Genomic DNA, 16,839 nt, shown 5'->3' on the forward strand with positions numbered 1-16,839 from the left:
GCTATTCGGTTTGGAAAAGCATGCTTTATTTGACCTTTATTTAACTAGGCAAGTCAGTTAAGAACAAATTCTTATTTACAACGACCGCCTACCCGGGTCTGCCCCTTGTTCAGGGGCAGAACGGCAGATTTGTACCCTGTCAGCTCGGGGATTCGATCCTTTCGACCCTTTCGGTTACTGGCCCAACGCTTTAACCACTAGTCCCCATAAGCCACACCCAAAGATCTAACGTTAGCAGCCAAGTAACTAGTAGGCTGTAAATTGTCAGAGTACCATAGACTATTAGAAGGGTTCCATACCTATTGTAAACATGTTTGCCCCCTCCTTAGACAAGTTTACCTATCTTAATTACCTATCGTTAGCTAGCTAGCTAGCTAGCTACCTTCCCTGACCCTCGAAAGATACTAATTGAAATTGCCTCGCTGGAAGGGCAAACAATATATTTGCAAAAATAATGTCCCAAAACCAATCAATCAAATCACACTAGGTAACGTTAGCTAGTCCACATCTACCTTATTTCAGGGATATCTTAAAATAAATACTAAAAGCCAGTTCACTACCAAGCATTCATAGTTTGAATGTCTTAGAACTTCTTGCAACTGATGCTAAATTGTAGGTTTCTGGTTAGTAGCTACTGAACGGCCACATAACTCCCAAAGACCACAGCTAACTAGCTAGTTATCGACAACCAATGTAAGCGTTAGCTATCTAGGTACTGTAGCTAGCGCTCTGCGACACGATTTTTTAAAAGCTAGAACACAAAAAACAAACCTAATACAACTGGGACACTAGGGTACTATTCCTTGTTACAACAACTGTTGTTTGTGAAGGGAGTAAATTTGGTAAGAGCTTTCAGATAAAAACGGTTTTAATCAAAGTACAGTTGATAAGCGCATCACTTACCAGCTAGCTAGACATCCACCCTCTTGACAGCGAATGAAGTCTGTATACAACGGATGTGACGTTTCTCTATAAAAACCAGAGCGCGTGAGCTAAACTACAAACATCGCTTGATCACACGGATCAGACACACTCAAAACCTCGAATTCGATCTGAAGTGAATGCTAAGATGAAAGCGTCAGATATAAACATATTTTTATAACATCATTACTTCATCACAAAGATGATGTTTCATGTAGATAATATGGCATGACATCAGTTACAAATTCAAGTGTGGAAGAACAATACATTACGCTTTTCATAACTAATTTGATCATTATTTTTAATCGATTAGGTGTATTTATAAACAATCCCACTGAAACAGTAAAACATGTTTTTGTTACAAGAATCGAATTGTCGCACAAGGGTATTTATGTATATTCCGTGGAGTTATCCGCCCTCTAGTGGTCTTTTTAAACTGAATAGGTGAAGTATCACTTATCAAACACTAGCGTGCGACAAAGATTCGACACTAACATGTCTCTCACTGGACGAGACGCACTTACGTGGTCCACACATTGATGCTGTTCTAATAATATAATTATCACCCGGAGCTACAATATTCATCATTAATTGAGATTTCCCTTGGTCCTATGTTTAAAAACATAATTTAAAAAAAATAGTATCACATCTGGAGGCAATTATAGTTTATTAATTAGATTTTAATGGTGTGCACTGACGTTTATGTAACTTTAGAAGTTGTATTCAATTACTCAATGATAGTGTTGTCACTCCATTTTATAAATGACAGTGTGACGTTTTTTTGTCATGGAATTTGGTAAAACTACTCTATGTCATGAATTGTAAGTTCAGTCGGTTGGTAATGTTATGGACTTAGCTACACAACATAGTCTTGATCGCTGCTTTACTGATACAGTATGTGTGGCTGTGCTGCACGATCAGAGGTATCGTGTTATTATAGGAGGGGCAAGTGTAGCGGGTTGGTTGCCCTTCAAAAGCCTCTCCTCTCGCGCCTTACGGTCTCACTCAGCCAGGGTAGTTGAGCTGAAAGGACCGCGCCCAACACATATCGACACCATGGGACTCACACACGACCCAACCTTCCAGAAACTGGAGAAATGGTACCATGAACATGCTCTGCACCTCAACATGAGGAAGATGTTTGAGGAAGACAAGGAGAGATTCCACAAATTCAGGTATCTTTATGGTTGGCATTTATTTTGAAACTGTCAGTGTTCATTTGTTGAAGATACACACAGTATTCTTATTCTCAAAAACATTATTACATCACCAGTATAAAATGTGATTTAAATTCAAATGATGTCCATCAGAAAATGTTGTCTTCACTTCAGGCTATTACCTTTAGACATAGGCTAAAAGCACATACTGTGTCATCATAAACAGATGCCACTGCCAATAAAAAAAACTACCATACAATTTGAGATCTTTGCAATTCATTCAGGTGCAACTGTCTCCTTCCCCAAAATATGAAGTAGTGCCTTTTATCAGAGTAGCTTATGGGCTTCCACACCATAAAAAATGCACAGCACTGTCACTGTATGTAGACTTGTGAACTCTGAACTCTCTTCATGTACTGCTAGTGATGTGCAGGTTTGTTGTCTGATGTCTGTCTGTATTGTAATAACCCTAACCTTAAGTGCATTACAAGCACTTCCACATACACAAGCAAACAGTAGAATTTGGATACCCTGCTTGCCTTGGAATTATAAATAAGTGGCTTCAGTTTTCAATTGGGCTACCCCTCAAATTCACTACAAAATGCTTGTGGTGAAACAAAACAGATTTATATTTGTTTCATGGTAAAGGGCTGTTTGATTTTGTAACTTGTGGGCAAAAGGTTATTGAGCTAATTGCCTAAATCCAGAAACAGACAGAATTACATATAGAATCCCTCATTTAATAGGATCTCTGTGGAAACAGATCACTCACTGTCAAATGTTCTGTGTCTGAATAGCACAACGCTGAAGACAGATCATGGAGACATTCTGATTGATTACTCTAAGAATCTCATCACTGAGGATGTCATGAAGATGTTGGTCGAACTGGTAAATCGTTGCTTCTCTATCATTATGATTCAAATAACACAACAATTACAAATAGCCATACTGTATTTGGCATTTACCTACAGTCATTATAAAAACAGTCTTCTTCTGCTGTGCGTCCAGTACCCCGTCAACCTTTCTGACATGGAAGGCCCATTTGCCCACCAATAGATGTATATATGTTTACTCTAGGGCAAGTCGAGGGGGATTGAGGCCACCAGGGACAAGATGTTCCATGGAGACAAGATCAACTTCACTGAGGTGCGTATCTGAGCTTTAGCCTGAGCGTGGTTTATTATCAATGTTATTATCATTGTGATAATGAATGGCCAAATGTAACACACCTGACACCTCCTCAGAAATAGGCTTGAAACAAATCAATGGCACTACATACATTTGCTGTAATTCTTATATCAGTGTGTGTGTCCTTACTGTATCTTCTCCACCTGTTTGGTTAGGGTCGTGCTGTGCTCCACGTGGCTCTGAGGAACCGCTCCAACCATCCCATCATGGTTGACGGACATGATGTGATGCCTGAGGTCAACAAAGTCCTGGAGAAGATGAAGGGCTTCTGCCACGTGAGTGGGAGCTGACCCAAGGGTCTCAATTTCGTAATAATCCCCCAAATCGCTTAGTGAGACCGTTTGTATTTCCAATTTGAATAGTTACAGTATCGTTTATACATAGATTTGCTAGCTATCTCCCTGTGGCATTCAAGGCATAACAAATTAAATTTGACTGAACTGTGTAGGCACTTTATTCAATGGTCTACTCGTTTGTGTCTGGTGTAGAAAGTTCGCAGTGGCGAGTGGAAGGGCTGGACTGGAAAGTCCATCACAGACGTTGTCAACGTCGGCATTGGTGGATCGGACCTGGTAAGTAAAATTTTCAACGTATCATTTGTTAAAGTGTCAATATTTTATTTATATTTTTTATTTAACCTTTATTTAACTAGGCAATATGATGTTTCACTATTAGGTGTGAAAGCTACCTCTGCCATCACTGTGTATTTGTTGTGTCTTCTTTGCCAGGGTCCTCTAATGGTGACTGAGGCTCTGAAGAACTACTCCAAGGGAGGTCCCCGTGTGCATTTTGTCTCCAACATTGACGGCACACACATCGCCAAAACCCTTGCTGAGCTCAATGCTGAGACCACCCTGTTCATCGTGGCCTCCAAGGTGCCTGCTTTTAATTGTCTTTACCATACCAGTGCATTCACTGGTTTTATTGTTTTGTCTGAACACTTGAGAGAGAGATATTCTTCTTCAATATTGGTCAAAAAAAATGACAAGAAAGACATACAAAAAGACATTGACAAAGAGCAAAGAAACTGCATCTGATAATATGGAAACTCATAAAGTTCCACTCAGCTTTAGGAGCAACAGTTGTTTGATACAATGGACGTTTCCATTGAAACAAAGGTATCAGTTGGTGCTGCATGCCATGTTGTACCTTCTCTCCTATGCCTCTGTAGAGTGGTAGCCAAAATTATGTCTGAATGGCTTTCCTATTGTCACCCAGCCCTGAGAATTGATGAAGAGATTAGCATGAACTGTTAGTGGTTTAGTACAGTACACAGTAGCCTAAACACACATTAGAAATGCAATGTCTTTGGTGTTACTGTAGTGATCTAACTGTCTGTCCCTTTTCAGACTTTCACCACCCAAGAGACCATCACCAACGCAGAGTCTGCGAAGGAATGGTTCATTGAGCACGCTAAAGATGTGGGTAGCCTTTTTACCTTCATAAAAATACAGGGAAAGGAGTTGAATTCTATTACCGAAGATGAATGCAAAGTATGTTAAATTAAACCTTGTCTTCTTTACAGAAATCTGCTGTTGCCAAGCACTTTGTGGCGCTCTCCACTGCCGGCGTAAGTTCTTATTTTTGCAATACACCATCATAAATGCAGTGATATGCTCTGCATGTGTTTCTGTAAAATAAAATAACATTCTAATTCTGTTCTTTCTATCTCCTCTCTTCTGCAGCCTTTAGTGAAGGCCTTTGGCATTGATCCTGACAACATGTTTGGCTTCTGGGATGTGAGTGCATGTTATCGGATGATGCAGAATATGTCATGTGTGCAGTGCATTTGGGGTAGTACAGTGCTCTTCCTGCAATCACCGGCTTTTGACGGGGGACTTAGGCAACGACTATAAATAGCATAGACTTCTGACCTGTGAAGTAGGTGCCTGGGCTCACAGGCTGGCAGCTGTGGGGTAATCAGAAGCCGCACTCTCCAGCTCTGCCCTCAAAGAGTATTATATTATTGGTAGCGACCTTCTCCCTTGGAGAGGTTACTGTAAAGGCTGGGTCACATCAAAGGTCAGAAAGCTACATTTAGTTACATTGTTGGTATTTAAAGGGTAACGGCTCTAACATGCCGTGCCCTTTCACGTCTGAGTAAAGATAGCTGCTTGCTCTCAGAAGTAATATGTATAAAAGGCAGTGGTGTGTATTCATGGATACCAAGGGAAGCCAGGCTTCCCCAAAAATGGACCAAGAAAAAATATTTACTCTACTCTGTGTTTCATAAATTTCCTTCAATTTGCAAGAGGCTGAGAAAGCATCCGAGTGAACGAAACAGCGCCCCCTCTGTCTCAGCATGTGTAGCATATATCTGAAAAGCCTTGAATTGTGGCATCTCATTGTCCTGTTGTCCTCTGGTGGCTAGATAGCTAGGTAAAATCATCCCTTTCCTAAATTAGCCATCGATGGAAATAGGGATTTGGACTTGTGGTTTTACTTAATTTTCCGTTCTGGTCAGTGACTATAACAGCGATTCTGACCTAATCATAAATTCATACATTGTTCCCATGGCCTGAGAGGATGGAAGTTCAACATGTAGCTAGATGTAGTATGGTAATGTTAACTAGCTGGCCTGGCATATCGTTGCCCATGAAAGGAAGTTAGGCTAGCGAGCAAGTATGTTAGCTAGGTGGCCTAGGACAACAAAACTAAAAGTGTGTACTGTCATAGACCGTTTAGGCAACATAAAAGAGGAGGATGGCATTAGCGTTTCTCAACACGTAGGGTGAGTCAACATGTTTTTTATACTCACACACACACACCAGTGGCGATTCTAGACCATTTCAACTGGGGGGGGGCCAAGCTGGGGCCAGTTGTACTGTTAGAGGGGCCAATTACATTAGACGTTATTGTTGTCATATCGTTTTCTTCACTGCATTGCAGGCATAAGCAGGCAAAAGACCATGTTCATAATCATCATCGTTGCCACTGTCTAATAACGGATGTAAAAAAACAACGATAGCAAAAATTAGTTATGTAAAAATTATATCATACTCCACATTTAGGGGGGCCACAAGGGGGTCCAAAATTCACAGGGGCACTGCCCCCCCCCCCCCCCCCACACACACACACACAGACAGAGAGAGAGATAAATCATCACCATGGACAGCCACATCATATTTAACTTACGTTGAATGGACTAATCGTTTCTTGTATCTTTTAGTTGTCAATGTATTATACTAAGAATAGGTGATTCGATGATGTTGAAATGTTGAAGTTGAAATGGTGCTGGAATAGTGGAGGCAGCTCCTGTTTTCTTTGCGACTTGCAGTAACTCTGTGTTCTAAATCAATAGTTTAGTAGTTCGAAAATGTTTGAACTACCAGATTATAGAGCAAAAAACGCAATTATCACAACACATAGATTGTAATATGGCTTTTTTTCTGGATTGGCTTCCCCGGGGATTTTACCCACACACCACTACTGATTATAGGTGGTATTCACATTGAAAATAATTATGAGAAGTGAGAATATTTAGAAGTTGGGGTCTGCCTTTTCATATATAGGCCTACCCGGCTATTTGTGACTTATTACACACTGTTTATTATATTATTAACCAAATGAAGTGCTGTGTAATATGGGTGTCACTTTCGTTATAGCAATGAGACCAAGGCGCCGCGTGATGTGAATACATCTTCTATTTTAATGAAACGAAGAACACTTCAACAAACTTACAAAAACGCAAAGCTATATAGAATAAGTGCAGACACAGGCAACTAATACATAGACAATCACCCACACATTACCCAAGGATTATGGCTGCCTAAATATGGTTCCCAATAAGAGACAACGATAAACAGCCGCCTCTAATTGAGAACCAATCTAGGCAACCATAGACATACAAAACACCTAGACTAGTAAACAACCCCATAAACATACAAAAACCCTAGACAGGACAAAAACACAACAAACCACCCCTTGTCAAACCCTGACCTAACCAAAATAATAAAGAAAACAAAGATAACTAAGGTCAGGGCGTGACAATGGGGGATTCATTCTCTGCAGTGGGCTGAAATGTGTCACCACAGATAGATAAGGGTTAATGGTAAGGAATTTCAAGACAATGGTATGGAATTTTTAGAGGCTTGGGGCCTCTTTCTGGGGCAAGCTGTAGGGCCAAGTGAGAATGGGCACAGTTCCCCGTATCTGTGTCACATTCAATTACGTAAGCTTCAGAGTGCTCTGAGGTTTCTGAATCTTCTCAGGACACCACCAGACACCAATGAATATAAAATACATAGACCAGAATGCACAGCACTGAAATAGTAAAGTAATTTCACTAAGAGTCACGTTTCTGAGTTACATAACATTGGTGTTAGGGTCACTACATTTTGGGGGGGGGGAAATACATGTTGCATATTCAAAGATTTACTGTGAAAATGATTAAGCTCAAGAAATGTTTGTTGATATTGTGCACATTTCTAACCAGATTGTTGCTGTGTTTTAGTGGGTTGGTGGACGTTATTCCCTGTGGTCTTGTATTGGATTGTCCATTGCTCTGCACATCGGTATGTACATTATGTTGTAGGTTTATTCTCCCAGTTTAGATATTCAAATGCTCTGATCAGCTGCCTGTACTCTACCTGAGTAGAATAACCTTTGTAATCAGTTGGTAAAAGGAGATATTTGAAGTATAACTCAAAGTCTCTGTTATTTTCTTTCTTCCCAGGCTATGACAACTTTGAGAAGCTTCTAGAAGGGGCTCACTGGATGGTAAGTACAGCCAATTATTCTCACTGTCCAAAGACTTGGAAACTTTTCTATTGGTCAGATGAATACGTGTGAGTTGACCCCCTCTTGTTCCTGTAGGACAACCATTTCAAAACAGCCCCTGTGGAGAAGAACGCTCCCATGCTCCTGGCTCTGCTGGGTGTCTGGTACATCAACTTCTTCCAGGCCGAGACCCACGCCATGCTGCCTTATGACCAGTACATGCACCGATTCGCTGCCTACTTCCAGCAGGTCCGTCAGTCACTACCTGGGTTAAGAGCCTTTACCAGGGTTAAGAGTCATTTCCACAGTTAAGACATGACTGAGTGTAACATAAGTAAACAGCCAAAGCAAAACACAGTGAAGAATGTGTCAGTCTACTTTGGCAATTTACTATAAATACTATTAAAATGTATACACCCACTCCTTGTCCTGAAGGTAGGCTGTGGTCAGATATATTGTCAGATTTGTATTGATCAAATGAAAATGTGTTTTACTGTGCATACTAAGTCAAGGTTAAATAGCCTGATGATAATGTTGTTTTAGTATTAGTTTAAATTGGAACTGAAACGGAACACCGAAGATGTTCAATTCATGTGATGTCTATAGGGTGACATGGAGTCCAATGGAAAGTACATCACTATCCATGGCAAACGTGTCAACTACCATACTGGCCCCATCGTATGGGGAGAGCCTGGCACCAACGGACAGCACGCCTTCTACCAGCTCATTCACCAAGGTACTGCCTCCTTAAAGGAACTGTCCAGTTAAAATCTGACTTTTAAAAGTTCATATTCTCTTAACTCATACCCAAATAATGTTGCTGACTGGTCCATAAGCTCTTCAACATATTGATTAATGGTCAGCTGAAATGGATGAGTATGTATGTTATGGAAGAGTAATATGTTATTAGTCACAGATGCAGTGTTACTGCTGTGTCCTCCACAGGAACTCGCATGGTCCCCGCTGACTTCCTCATCCCTGCCCAGACACAGCACCCCATCAGGGAAAGTAAGCACCATAAGGTAGGCTACCCCTACAGGACACATCTTCCAGCACTACCAACCCACTGGGAACCAACTGGTTAAATCAACATTGTTTCAATGTAATTTGTCAATTTGTCAAGGTATTGTAATGTGTATTCTACGTGTAAAACATACTGGATCTAAAATATGTTGAATTTGTACCTTTTTAAAACAACGTCAGATCTTCTTCAAAACAATAGGCTGGGCAGCCCCTCCTACTGGAGAATGTATCTATCAACCCTTTGACCTCCCATCCAGGGTTTTAACCAAACCCAGCACTGCTTAGCTATGATATTTGTTACGGACAATTACCAATATGCTATTGTGAGAATGATTGTTGAGAGATCTCCTCTTAAAAACTAATTAGATTTACTGTTGCTGTCAAGTCATTCCAAAGGGAAGGTTTAAGAAAGCAAATAAACAACAAAAAAATTCACCTTTATTTAACAAGGTAGGCTAGTTGAGAACAAGTTCTCATTTACTGCAACCTGGCCAAGATAAAGCAAAGCAGTGCGACACAAACAACAACACAGAGTTACACATGGAATAAACAAGCATACAGTCAATAATACAATAGAGAAAGTCTATATACAGTGTGTGCAAATGATGTAGGATAAGAGGGGTGAGGCAATAAATAGGCTATTGTGGTGAATTAAACACGGGTGATAGATGAGTGTGCATGTAGCAAAGATGATTGTGCAAGTAGCGGTACTGGGGTGCAAAGGAGCAAAATAAATAAAATGAATAACAATATGGTGATGAGGTAGTTGGATGGGCTATTTACAGATTGGCTATGTACAGGTGCAGTGATCTGTGAGCTGCTCTGACAGCTGGTGCTTAAAGCTAGAGAGGGAGGTGTGAGTCTCCAGTGATTTTTGCAGTTCGTTCCAGTCATTGGCAGCAGAGAACTGGAAGGAAAGCCGGCTGAAGGAGGAATTGGCTTTGGTGACCAGTGAAATGTACCTGCGGGTGGGTGCTGCTATGGTGACCAGTGAGCTGAGATAAGGCTGGGCTTTACCTAGCAACAACTTATAGATGACCTGGAGCAAGGGGGTTTGGCGACGAGTATGAAGCGAGGGCCAGCCAACGAGAGCATACAGGTCACAGTGGTGGGTAGTATATGGGGCTTTGGTGACAAAACAGATGGCACTGTGATAGACTGCATCCAATTTACTGAGTAGAGTGTTGGAGGCTATTTTGTAAATGACATCGCCAAAGTCAAGGATCGGTAGCATAGTCAGTTTTACTAGGGTATGTTTTTGCAGCATGAGTGAAGGATGCTTTGTTGCGAAATAGGAAGCCAATTCTAGATTTAATTTTGGATTGGAGATGCTTAATGTGAGTCTGGAAGGAGAGTTTACAGTCTAACCAGACACCTAGGTATTTGTAGTTGTCCACATATTCTAAGTCAGAACCGTCCAGAGTAGTGATGCTGGACGGGTGGGTAGGTGTGGGCATCGATCGGTTGAAGAGCATGCATTTAGTTTTGCTTGCATTTAAGAGCAGTTGGAGGCCACAGAAGGAGAGTTGTATGTCATTGAAGCTCGTCTGGAGGTTAGTTAACACAGTGTCAAAAGAAGGCCCAGAAGTATACAGAATGGTGTTATCTGCATAGAGGTGGATCAGAGAATCACCAGCAGCAAGAGCGATATCATTGATGTATACAGAGAAAATAGTCGGCCGAGGATTGAACCCTGTGGCTCCCCCATAGAGACTGCCAGAGGTCCGGACAACAGGCCCTCCGATTTGAAACACAACTCTGTCAGAGAAGTAGTTGGTGAACCAGGCGAGGCAGTCATTTGAGAAATCAAGGCTGTTGAGTCTGCCGATAAGAATGTGGTGATTAACAGAGTCGAAAACCTTGGCCAGGTCAATGAAGACAGCTGCACAGTATTGTCTTTTATCGATGGTGGTTATGATATCGTTTAGGACCATGAGCGTGGCTGAGGTGCACCCATGACCAGCTCGGAAACCAGATTGCATAGCGGAGAAGTTATGGTGGGATTCGAAATGGTTGGTGATCTGTTTGCTAACTTAGCTTTCGAAGACCTCAGAAAGGCAGGGTATGATAGTTAGAGGTCTGTAGCAGTTTGGGTCTAGAGTGTCTCCCTTTGAAGAGGGGGATGACCGCGGCAGCATTTCAATCTTTGGGGATCTCAGACAATACGAAAGAGTTTGAACAAGCTAGTAATAGGGGTTGCAACAATTTCAGCTTTTAATTTTAGGAAGAGAGAGTCCAGATTGTCTAGCCCTGCTCATTTGTAGGGGTCCAGATTTTGTAGCTCTTTCAGAACATCACCTATCTGGATTTGGGTGAAGGAGAATTGGGGAGGCAAGTTGCAGTGAGGGGTGCAGGGCTGTTGACCGGGGTAGGGGTAGCCAGGGGTAGCCTTATTTAAGATGGTGAGGAAAGCACTTTTAAAGAATAACCAGGCATCCTCTACTGATGGAATGAGGTCAATATCCTTCCAGGATACCCGGGCCAGGTCGATTAGAAAGGCCTGCTCGCTGAAGTGTTTTAGGGAAAGTTTGACAGTGATGAGGGGTGGTCGCTTGACCGCAGAGCCATTATGGACGGAGGAAATGAGGCAGTGATCGCTGAGAATCTAGTTGAAGACAGCAGAGGTGTATTTGGAGGGCAGGTTGGTTAGGATGATACCGATGAGGGTACCCGTGTTTACAGATTTAGGGTTGTACCTGGTGGGTTCATTGATAATTTGTGTGAGATTGAGAGAATCAAAATTAGATTGTAGGATGACCGGGGTGTTAAGCATGTCCCAGTTTAGGTCACCTAATAGCACGATCTCTGAAGATAGATGGGGGGCAATCAATTCGCATATGGTGTCCAGGGCACAGCTGGGGGAAGAAGGTGGTCTATAGCAACGGTAAGAGACTTGTAGAGACCTGGATAGTAAGACAGAACTCTGCAGGCTATCCCTGCAGTAACTCCGCCCCCTTTGGCAGTACTATCTTGTCGGAAAATGTTATAGTTAGGGATGGAAATTTCAAGGTTTTTGGTGGTCTTCCTAAACCAGGATTCAGACACAGCTAGGACATCCGGGTTGGCAGAGTGTGCTAGGACAGTGAATAAAAAAAACTTAGGGAGGAGGCTTCTAATGTTAACATGCATGAAACCAAGACTTTTACGGTTACAGAAGTCAACAAATGAGAGCGCCTGGGCAATGGGAGTGGAGGTAGGCACTGCAGGGTCTGGATTAACCTCCACATTACCAGAGAAATAGAGGAGGAGTAGGATAAGGGTACGGCTAAGGCTAAAAGAACTGGTCGTCTAGTACGTTCAGAACAGAGAGTAAAAGGAGCAGATTTCTGGGCACGGTAGAATAGATTCATGGCATAATATACAGACAGACAAAGGTATGGTAGGATGTGAATACAGTGGGGATAAACCTGTGGATAAACCTTCATAGTGATGATGAAAGAGATATTGTCTCTAGACAAGCTAGCGGGCCGGGGCTAGCAAGCTAGCAGAAGGGCCTTTGAGGGACGTCGTGACGGAAGATAGTCTGTTGTGGCCCCCTCATGCTGTTACGTCGGCAGACGGATCAGCAGGGCTCCGTGTGGTAAAACCAGGCCAATTGGCAAAATAGGTTTAGTGGCCAAAGAATTTGTCCAATGGGCCTCTTAAAGCTAACAGTCCGATGTGCTCTAGACAGCTAGCAGGCCGCGGATAGCAGATGGGCATTCAGGGGACGTCGCGACGGAGGAGCCAGTTGAGAGACCCCCTCGGGCGAATCACGTCGGTAGTCCAGTCGTGATGGGTCGGTGGGGGTCCATGCCAATCGGCAAAATAGGTATTGAAGCCCAAGGAGTGGCTGATGGACTTCTTCGGCTAGCCGGGAATTGGGCCTAGCAAGGCAAGCTCCAGGCTAATTGGTTCTTGCTTCGGGACAGAGGCGTATGAAATGTGACCATACTTTACCACTCATATATCATCAATGATGCTATTTAGGACTATATAGCATTCTCAAAATATTAAACAGCTATTGTTTTAATTCAAATCCAGAATTCAACTAAAAATAGACCATACAATAGGCCTTGGATTTCAAGCAGTGGTTGATTTCAAATGTAATGATATTTAGTGATATTGAATTGTGTTTGGTTGTCAACGCTTCCAACATTTTGAAGGAGATGTACCTTCTGCTTGGATAGTTCCACCTGTGCCATTGACATAGTCTGGCTTGTCTACAAATGAATAATTGATATATTGGATTCACATCTCCATCTCAACCAAAAATCTAAGTTAAAGAATAGGACTAAATCAAATCAAACTTTATTTCAAAGCATTAAAAGTTTGAATTTATTTGATTTAGTCCAATTCATTAATTTAGATTTTTGGTTGAGATGGAGATGTAATCCAGCATATCAATTATTAATTTGTAGACAAACAAAAATTAAAGCCAGACTAAGTAGTGGCAAAGATGGAACTATCTGCAATGAAGATAAGTCTCCTTCAAATGTTGATATCAGGCTGCATTGACAACCAAACACAATTCAACATCACTTTTCACATACAATAAATACTGTAGCCTATTATTAACTTGTTGACAAGTTAACAAATGATATGTTGCATTCACGTCTCCAACTCAGCCAAAAAGTTAAAGAATGGGATTAAGACAGTGGCTCAGATGGAGCTATCCAGGCAGTAGATACATCTCCTTTTAAATATTGATATTTGGTTGCATTGTCAACCAAACAAAATTCAATACTACTTTTGTAATATACTAAATAGCTTAAAGTTAAGGCTTTCTTACAAACTAAGGTAACATTAAACCTTAAAATGAGTAACACATCCAAGGCCACATTATGAAGTTACTGTCACCATACATTTCTTCTTACTGTATGTAATCATATAAAACATGCATGTTGCTGTAATAATCTATATAGAATCTCAAACTGCATTGTTCTCTTGCACCATGTACATTTAAAATAGTCTCAACTTCCATCCAGGCCATTTGGTTCAGCTATTAGATGAAGCACAGTAATAACACATTCATCTGTTGTATAAATAAACAAAATATATGTCAGTGTATTCCTAATTAGACATTTCCTGTGCTTTTAAATGGATGAAAGCGCAATGACAGACATTTGGGTGACGACTAAACCAAAAATCAGATATTGTTTTTCCATTGGAATTTGGTTAAGCTTTTATGTAGATGGTTGAAAGCAGAGTGATAACACTTTGGAAATTCAACAAACCTCTGATTGTCTTTTTGAGTGGGTGAATATAGGTTGTAATCTAATTGATCAACATCTCAACCAAATATTACCCAATTATCCACATTGAAATGACGTGGTGTCAGTGGGAATAATCTGGGAGTAAATACCTTCCCATTCAGTGACTGAACTAATCATTCAGTTATTCAAGTGATGCCTACTTTTACTGTTTATCTGACAAAATAACCTATGCAGTGTTCATGCTGTGTGATACTAGGGATAATGCACAGGGATAATGTCATAATGGGATAATGCCTTACCTGTTGTATCCTCTGTGTCTGTAGATCCTGATGGCCAACTTCCTGGCCCAGACTGAGGCTCTGATGAAAGGAAAGACCACAGAGGAGGCTAAGAAGGAACTGGAGGCCGGCGGCCTGACAGGAGAGGCCTTGGAAACCATTCTGCCACACAAAGTTAGTGAGAGCAGATCCCTCATGGCGCAAGTCCACTGCAGCCCCAGTCCGGCCTAAAACTTTATATGGGCTTAAACCCTGTTGTTATACTGGGGAGATTGTGTGTCTATTGCTAGGGCAGACACTGTCGCTCTGATAGGGATGTGCGTCCTCCTAGTGGACAAAATAAGTTTTGCATCAGGATGGAAGAAGCTTCAAACAGGGTGCAACACTGTATAATTACAAGTATGCAACAACTGTCTTACAACAGGTTGTGTGATATAAAATGTTTCCTCTTGTTCTGCTGTAAGGTATTCCAAGGAAACAAGCCAACCAACTCTATTGTCTTCAAGAAGCTGAACCCATTCACACTGGGAGCACTTATTGGTAAGAGCTGAATATGGACCTGTGAACCAACAACCAATGATATTTGAAATATTGATCAAAATAATGTATTTACTTGTTATGCTCCCAGTAACAATGTATGGTGTTGTTTGTTTCACAGCCATGTATGAACACAAGATCTTTGTCCAGGGTGTTATGTGGGAGATCAACAGTTTTGACCAGTGGGGGTAAGTGTGACTATTTGAAACCAAGCTCCTCGATAATGTGTAGTCTATGACAGATTACACACAGAGCCTTTATCCTATGAAATTGTACACAAAAATGTTTCACTGACATTCTATTCCGTCCATTATTATCTATCTCTCTCTCTCTCTCTCTATCTATCTCAGAGTTGAGCTGGGTAAGGCTTTGTGTAAGAAGATCGAGCCTGAGCTGCATGGCTCCAACGAGGTCCACTCTCACGACTCCTCCACCAACGGGCTCATTAACTTTATCAAGAAGAACCACGCCTAACCTGCCCACCACCGTCATCCATCCTCCCTGTCCTGCCCCCCTGCTGATGGGGGTGTCTGGGCTGTAGTGAAGGTAGACTCACTGCAGCATCAGTCACCATGCAGAGGAGTAGAAGCACTTTCTATGTCTGTAATCATCTGTCTGCGTCCTGTCTGTTTGTTGTGACATCGGACTGTATTTTACATACTGTTGTATGTTTAAGCAATAAGGCCCGAGTCGGTGTGGTATATGGCCAATATACCACGGCTAAGGGCTCTTAGGCGATACGCAACGCGGAGTGCCTGGACACAGCTCTTAGTCGTGGTATATTAGCCATATACCACAAATCCCTGAGGTGCCTTATTGCTATTATAAACTGGTTGCCAACGTAATTAGAAGGGTAAAAATAAATGTTTTGTCATACCTGTGGTATACTGTCTGATGTATCAGCCAATCAGCATTCAGGGTTTGAACCACCCAGTTTATAGTTATGGGTTTACCACTGTAAAGGGGAACGCTACTGTAGAGTGAGCCTGTGGAGGGGAGTGTAAACTACATCCCAGACTATCCCACTCCACTTATGGGGAGTAAAGCTTTTATTTAACATCTTTACACCAATCTATTGGCTGTGTCCTTAGTTGATTCTAGCCTGCATTCTGTTCAGAAGTTTGCAGTTGCAGACAATCCTAGAGGATAATGATGCATTTATGTATGAATAATGGAACCCACTTTCAAACCACACTCTCAATAAATCCAATGAGTTTTACTCATAGGGGAATGAAAGTGTTCCTTTATGTCCAAACCATCACTAGATGGCATTAGAGGACCCCAGATTTGGCCCAGTATAAACCAAACCAGCCTCAGATCAAATCACTGCTGTGCTTATTCTCTGGAACACAGGGTCAGAGGTCAATCTATCTCCTATATTTTCCATCCCCACAAATCCCCAGACATCACAGACTGTTAACTAGCATCCATACTCAGAGAAAAACAAACAGCAGGCAGAAATACATCTGGAAAACATCATGTGATATGCAGGCCCCTCAATGTGAGACAGTTTAATCATCATTAAGCTCTATGATATGTGACTAAAACTCCATTAAACAAAATACTCTGTGAATTTCAAACAAACCATGTCTCATCCTAATTTCTGCTTGAACATTACAGATTACTTTGCTGTGCAATGCACAAATATGTCTCATCATAAATACAGCAAGTACATTACCATGATGTTGTATGCAAGAATACACTGAGTGTACAAACGATTAAGAACACCTTCCTAATATTGAGTTTCACCCCCTTTAGCCCTCAGAACAGCCTCAATTCATCGGACATGGACTCTACAAGGTGTCGAAAGTGTCCCACACG

General features: G+C 41.6%; 2 protein-coding genes across 2 annotated transcripts in view; one reads left to right on the forward strand and one right to left on the reverse strand.

The window, feature by feature from the left end:
* The window catches only part of LOC110526586 (granule associated Rac and RHOG effector protein 1), a 53,213-nt gene extending 52,257 nt beyond the window's left edge, over nucleotides 1–956 (reverse strand). The window contains exon 1 of the mRNA XM_021607683.3: nucleotides 904–956. The gene's annotated coding sequence lies outside the window, so the exon portion shown is untranslated. The remainder of the gene's footprint in view (nucleotides 1–903) is intronic.
* LOC110526588 (glucose-6-phosphate isomerase) lies at nucleotides 14–16,602 on the forward strand. The gene is made up of 18 exons (XM_021607687.3): nucleotides 14–2,096; nucleotides 2,876–2,966; nucleotides 3,156–3,224; nucleotides 3,422–3,541; nucleotides 3,755–3,838; nucleotides 3,995–4,141; nucleotides 4,616–4,687; nucleotides 4,792–4,836; nucleotides 4,952–5,005; nucleotides 7,720–7,780; nucleotides 7,942–7,985; nucleotides 8,082–8,234; nucleotides 8,592–8,721; nucleotides 8,931–9,007; nucleotides 14,527–14,655; nucleotides 14,946–15,021; nucleotides 15,140–15,206; nucleotides 15,369–16,602. The coding sequence occupies exons 1-18, from the start codon at nucleotides 1,768–1,770 to the stop codon at nucleotides 15,490–15,492; spliced, it is 1,872 nt and encodes a 623-aa protein (XP_021463362.3). The 5' UTR covers nucleotides 14–1,767; the 3' UTR covers nucleotides 15,493–16,602.
* Nucleotides 16,603–16,839: the final 237 nt, after the last annotated feature.

Source organism: Oncorhynchus mykiss, chromosome 6 (assembly GCF_057628025.1).
Source record: "Oncorhynchus mykiss isolate SJ-2025 chromosome 6, ASM5762802v1, whole genome shotgun sequence".
NCBI lineage: Eukaryota > Metazoa > Chordata > Actinopteri > Salmoniformes > Salmonidae > Oncorhynchus > Oncorhynchus mykiss.

Excerpts from the sequence above, each read along its gene's own strand:
- LOC110526588 (XM_021607687.3), top strand. The coding sequence starts at position 1,768 with ATGGACTTAGCTACACAACATAGTCTTGATCGCTGCTTTACTGATACA. Across the intron at positions 3,225-3,421 it reads ACAAGATCAACTTCACTGAG|GGTCGTGCTGTGCTCCACGT; the intron begins GTGCGTATCTGA and ends CTGTTTGGTTAG. Across the intron at positions 3,542-3,754 it reads AGATGAAGGGCTTCTGCCAC|AAAGTTCGCAGTGGCGAGTG; the intron begins GTGAGTGGGAGC and ends TGTCTGGTGTAG.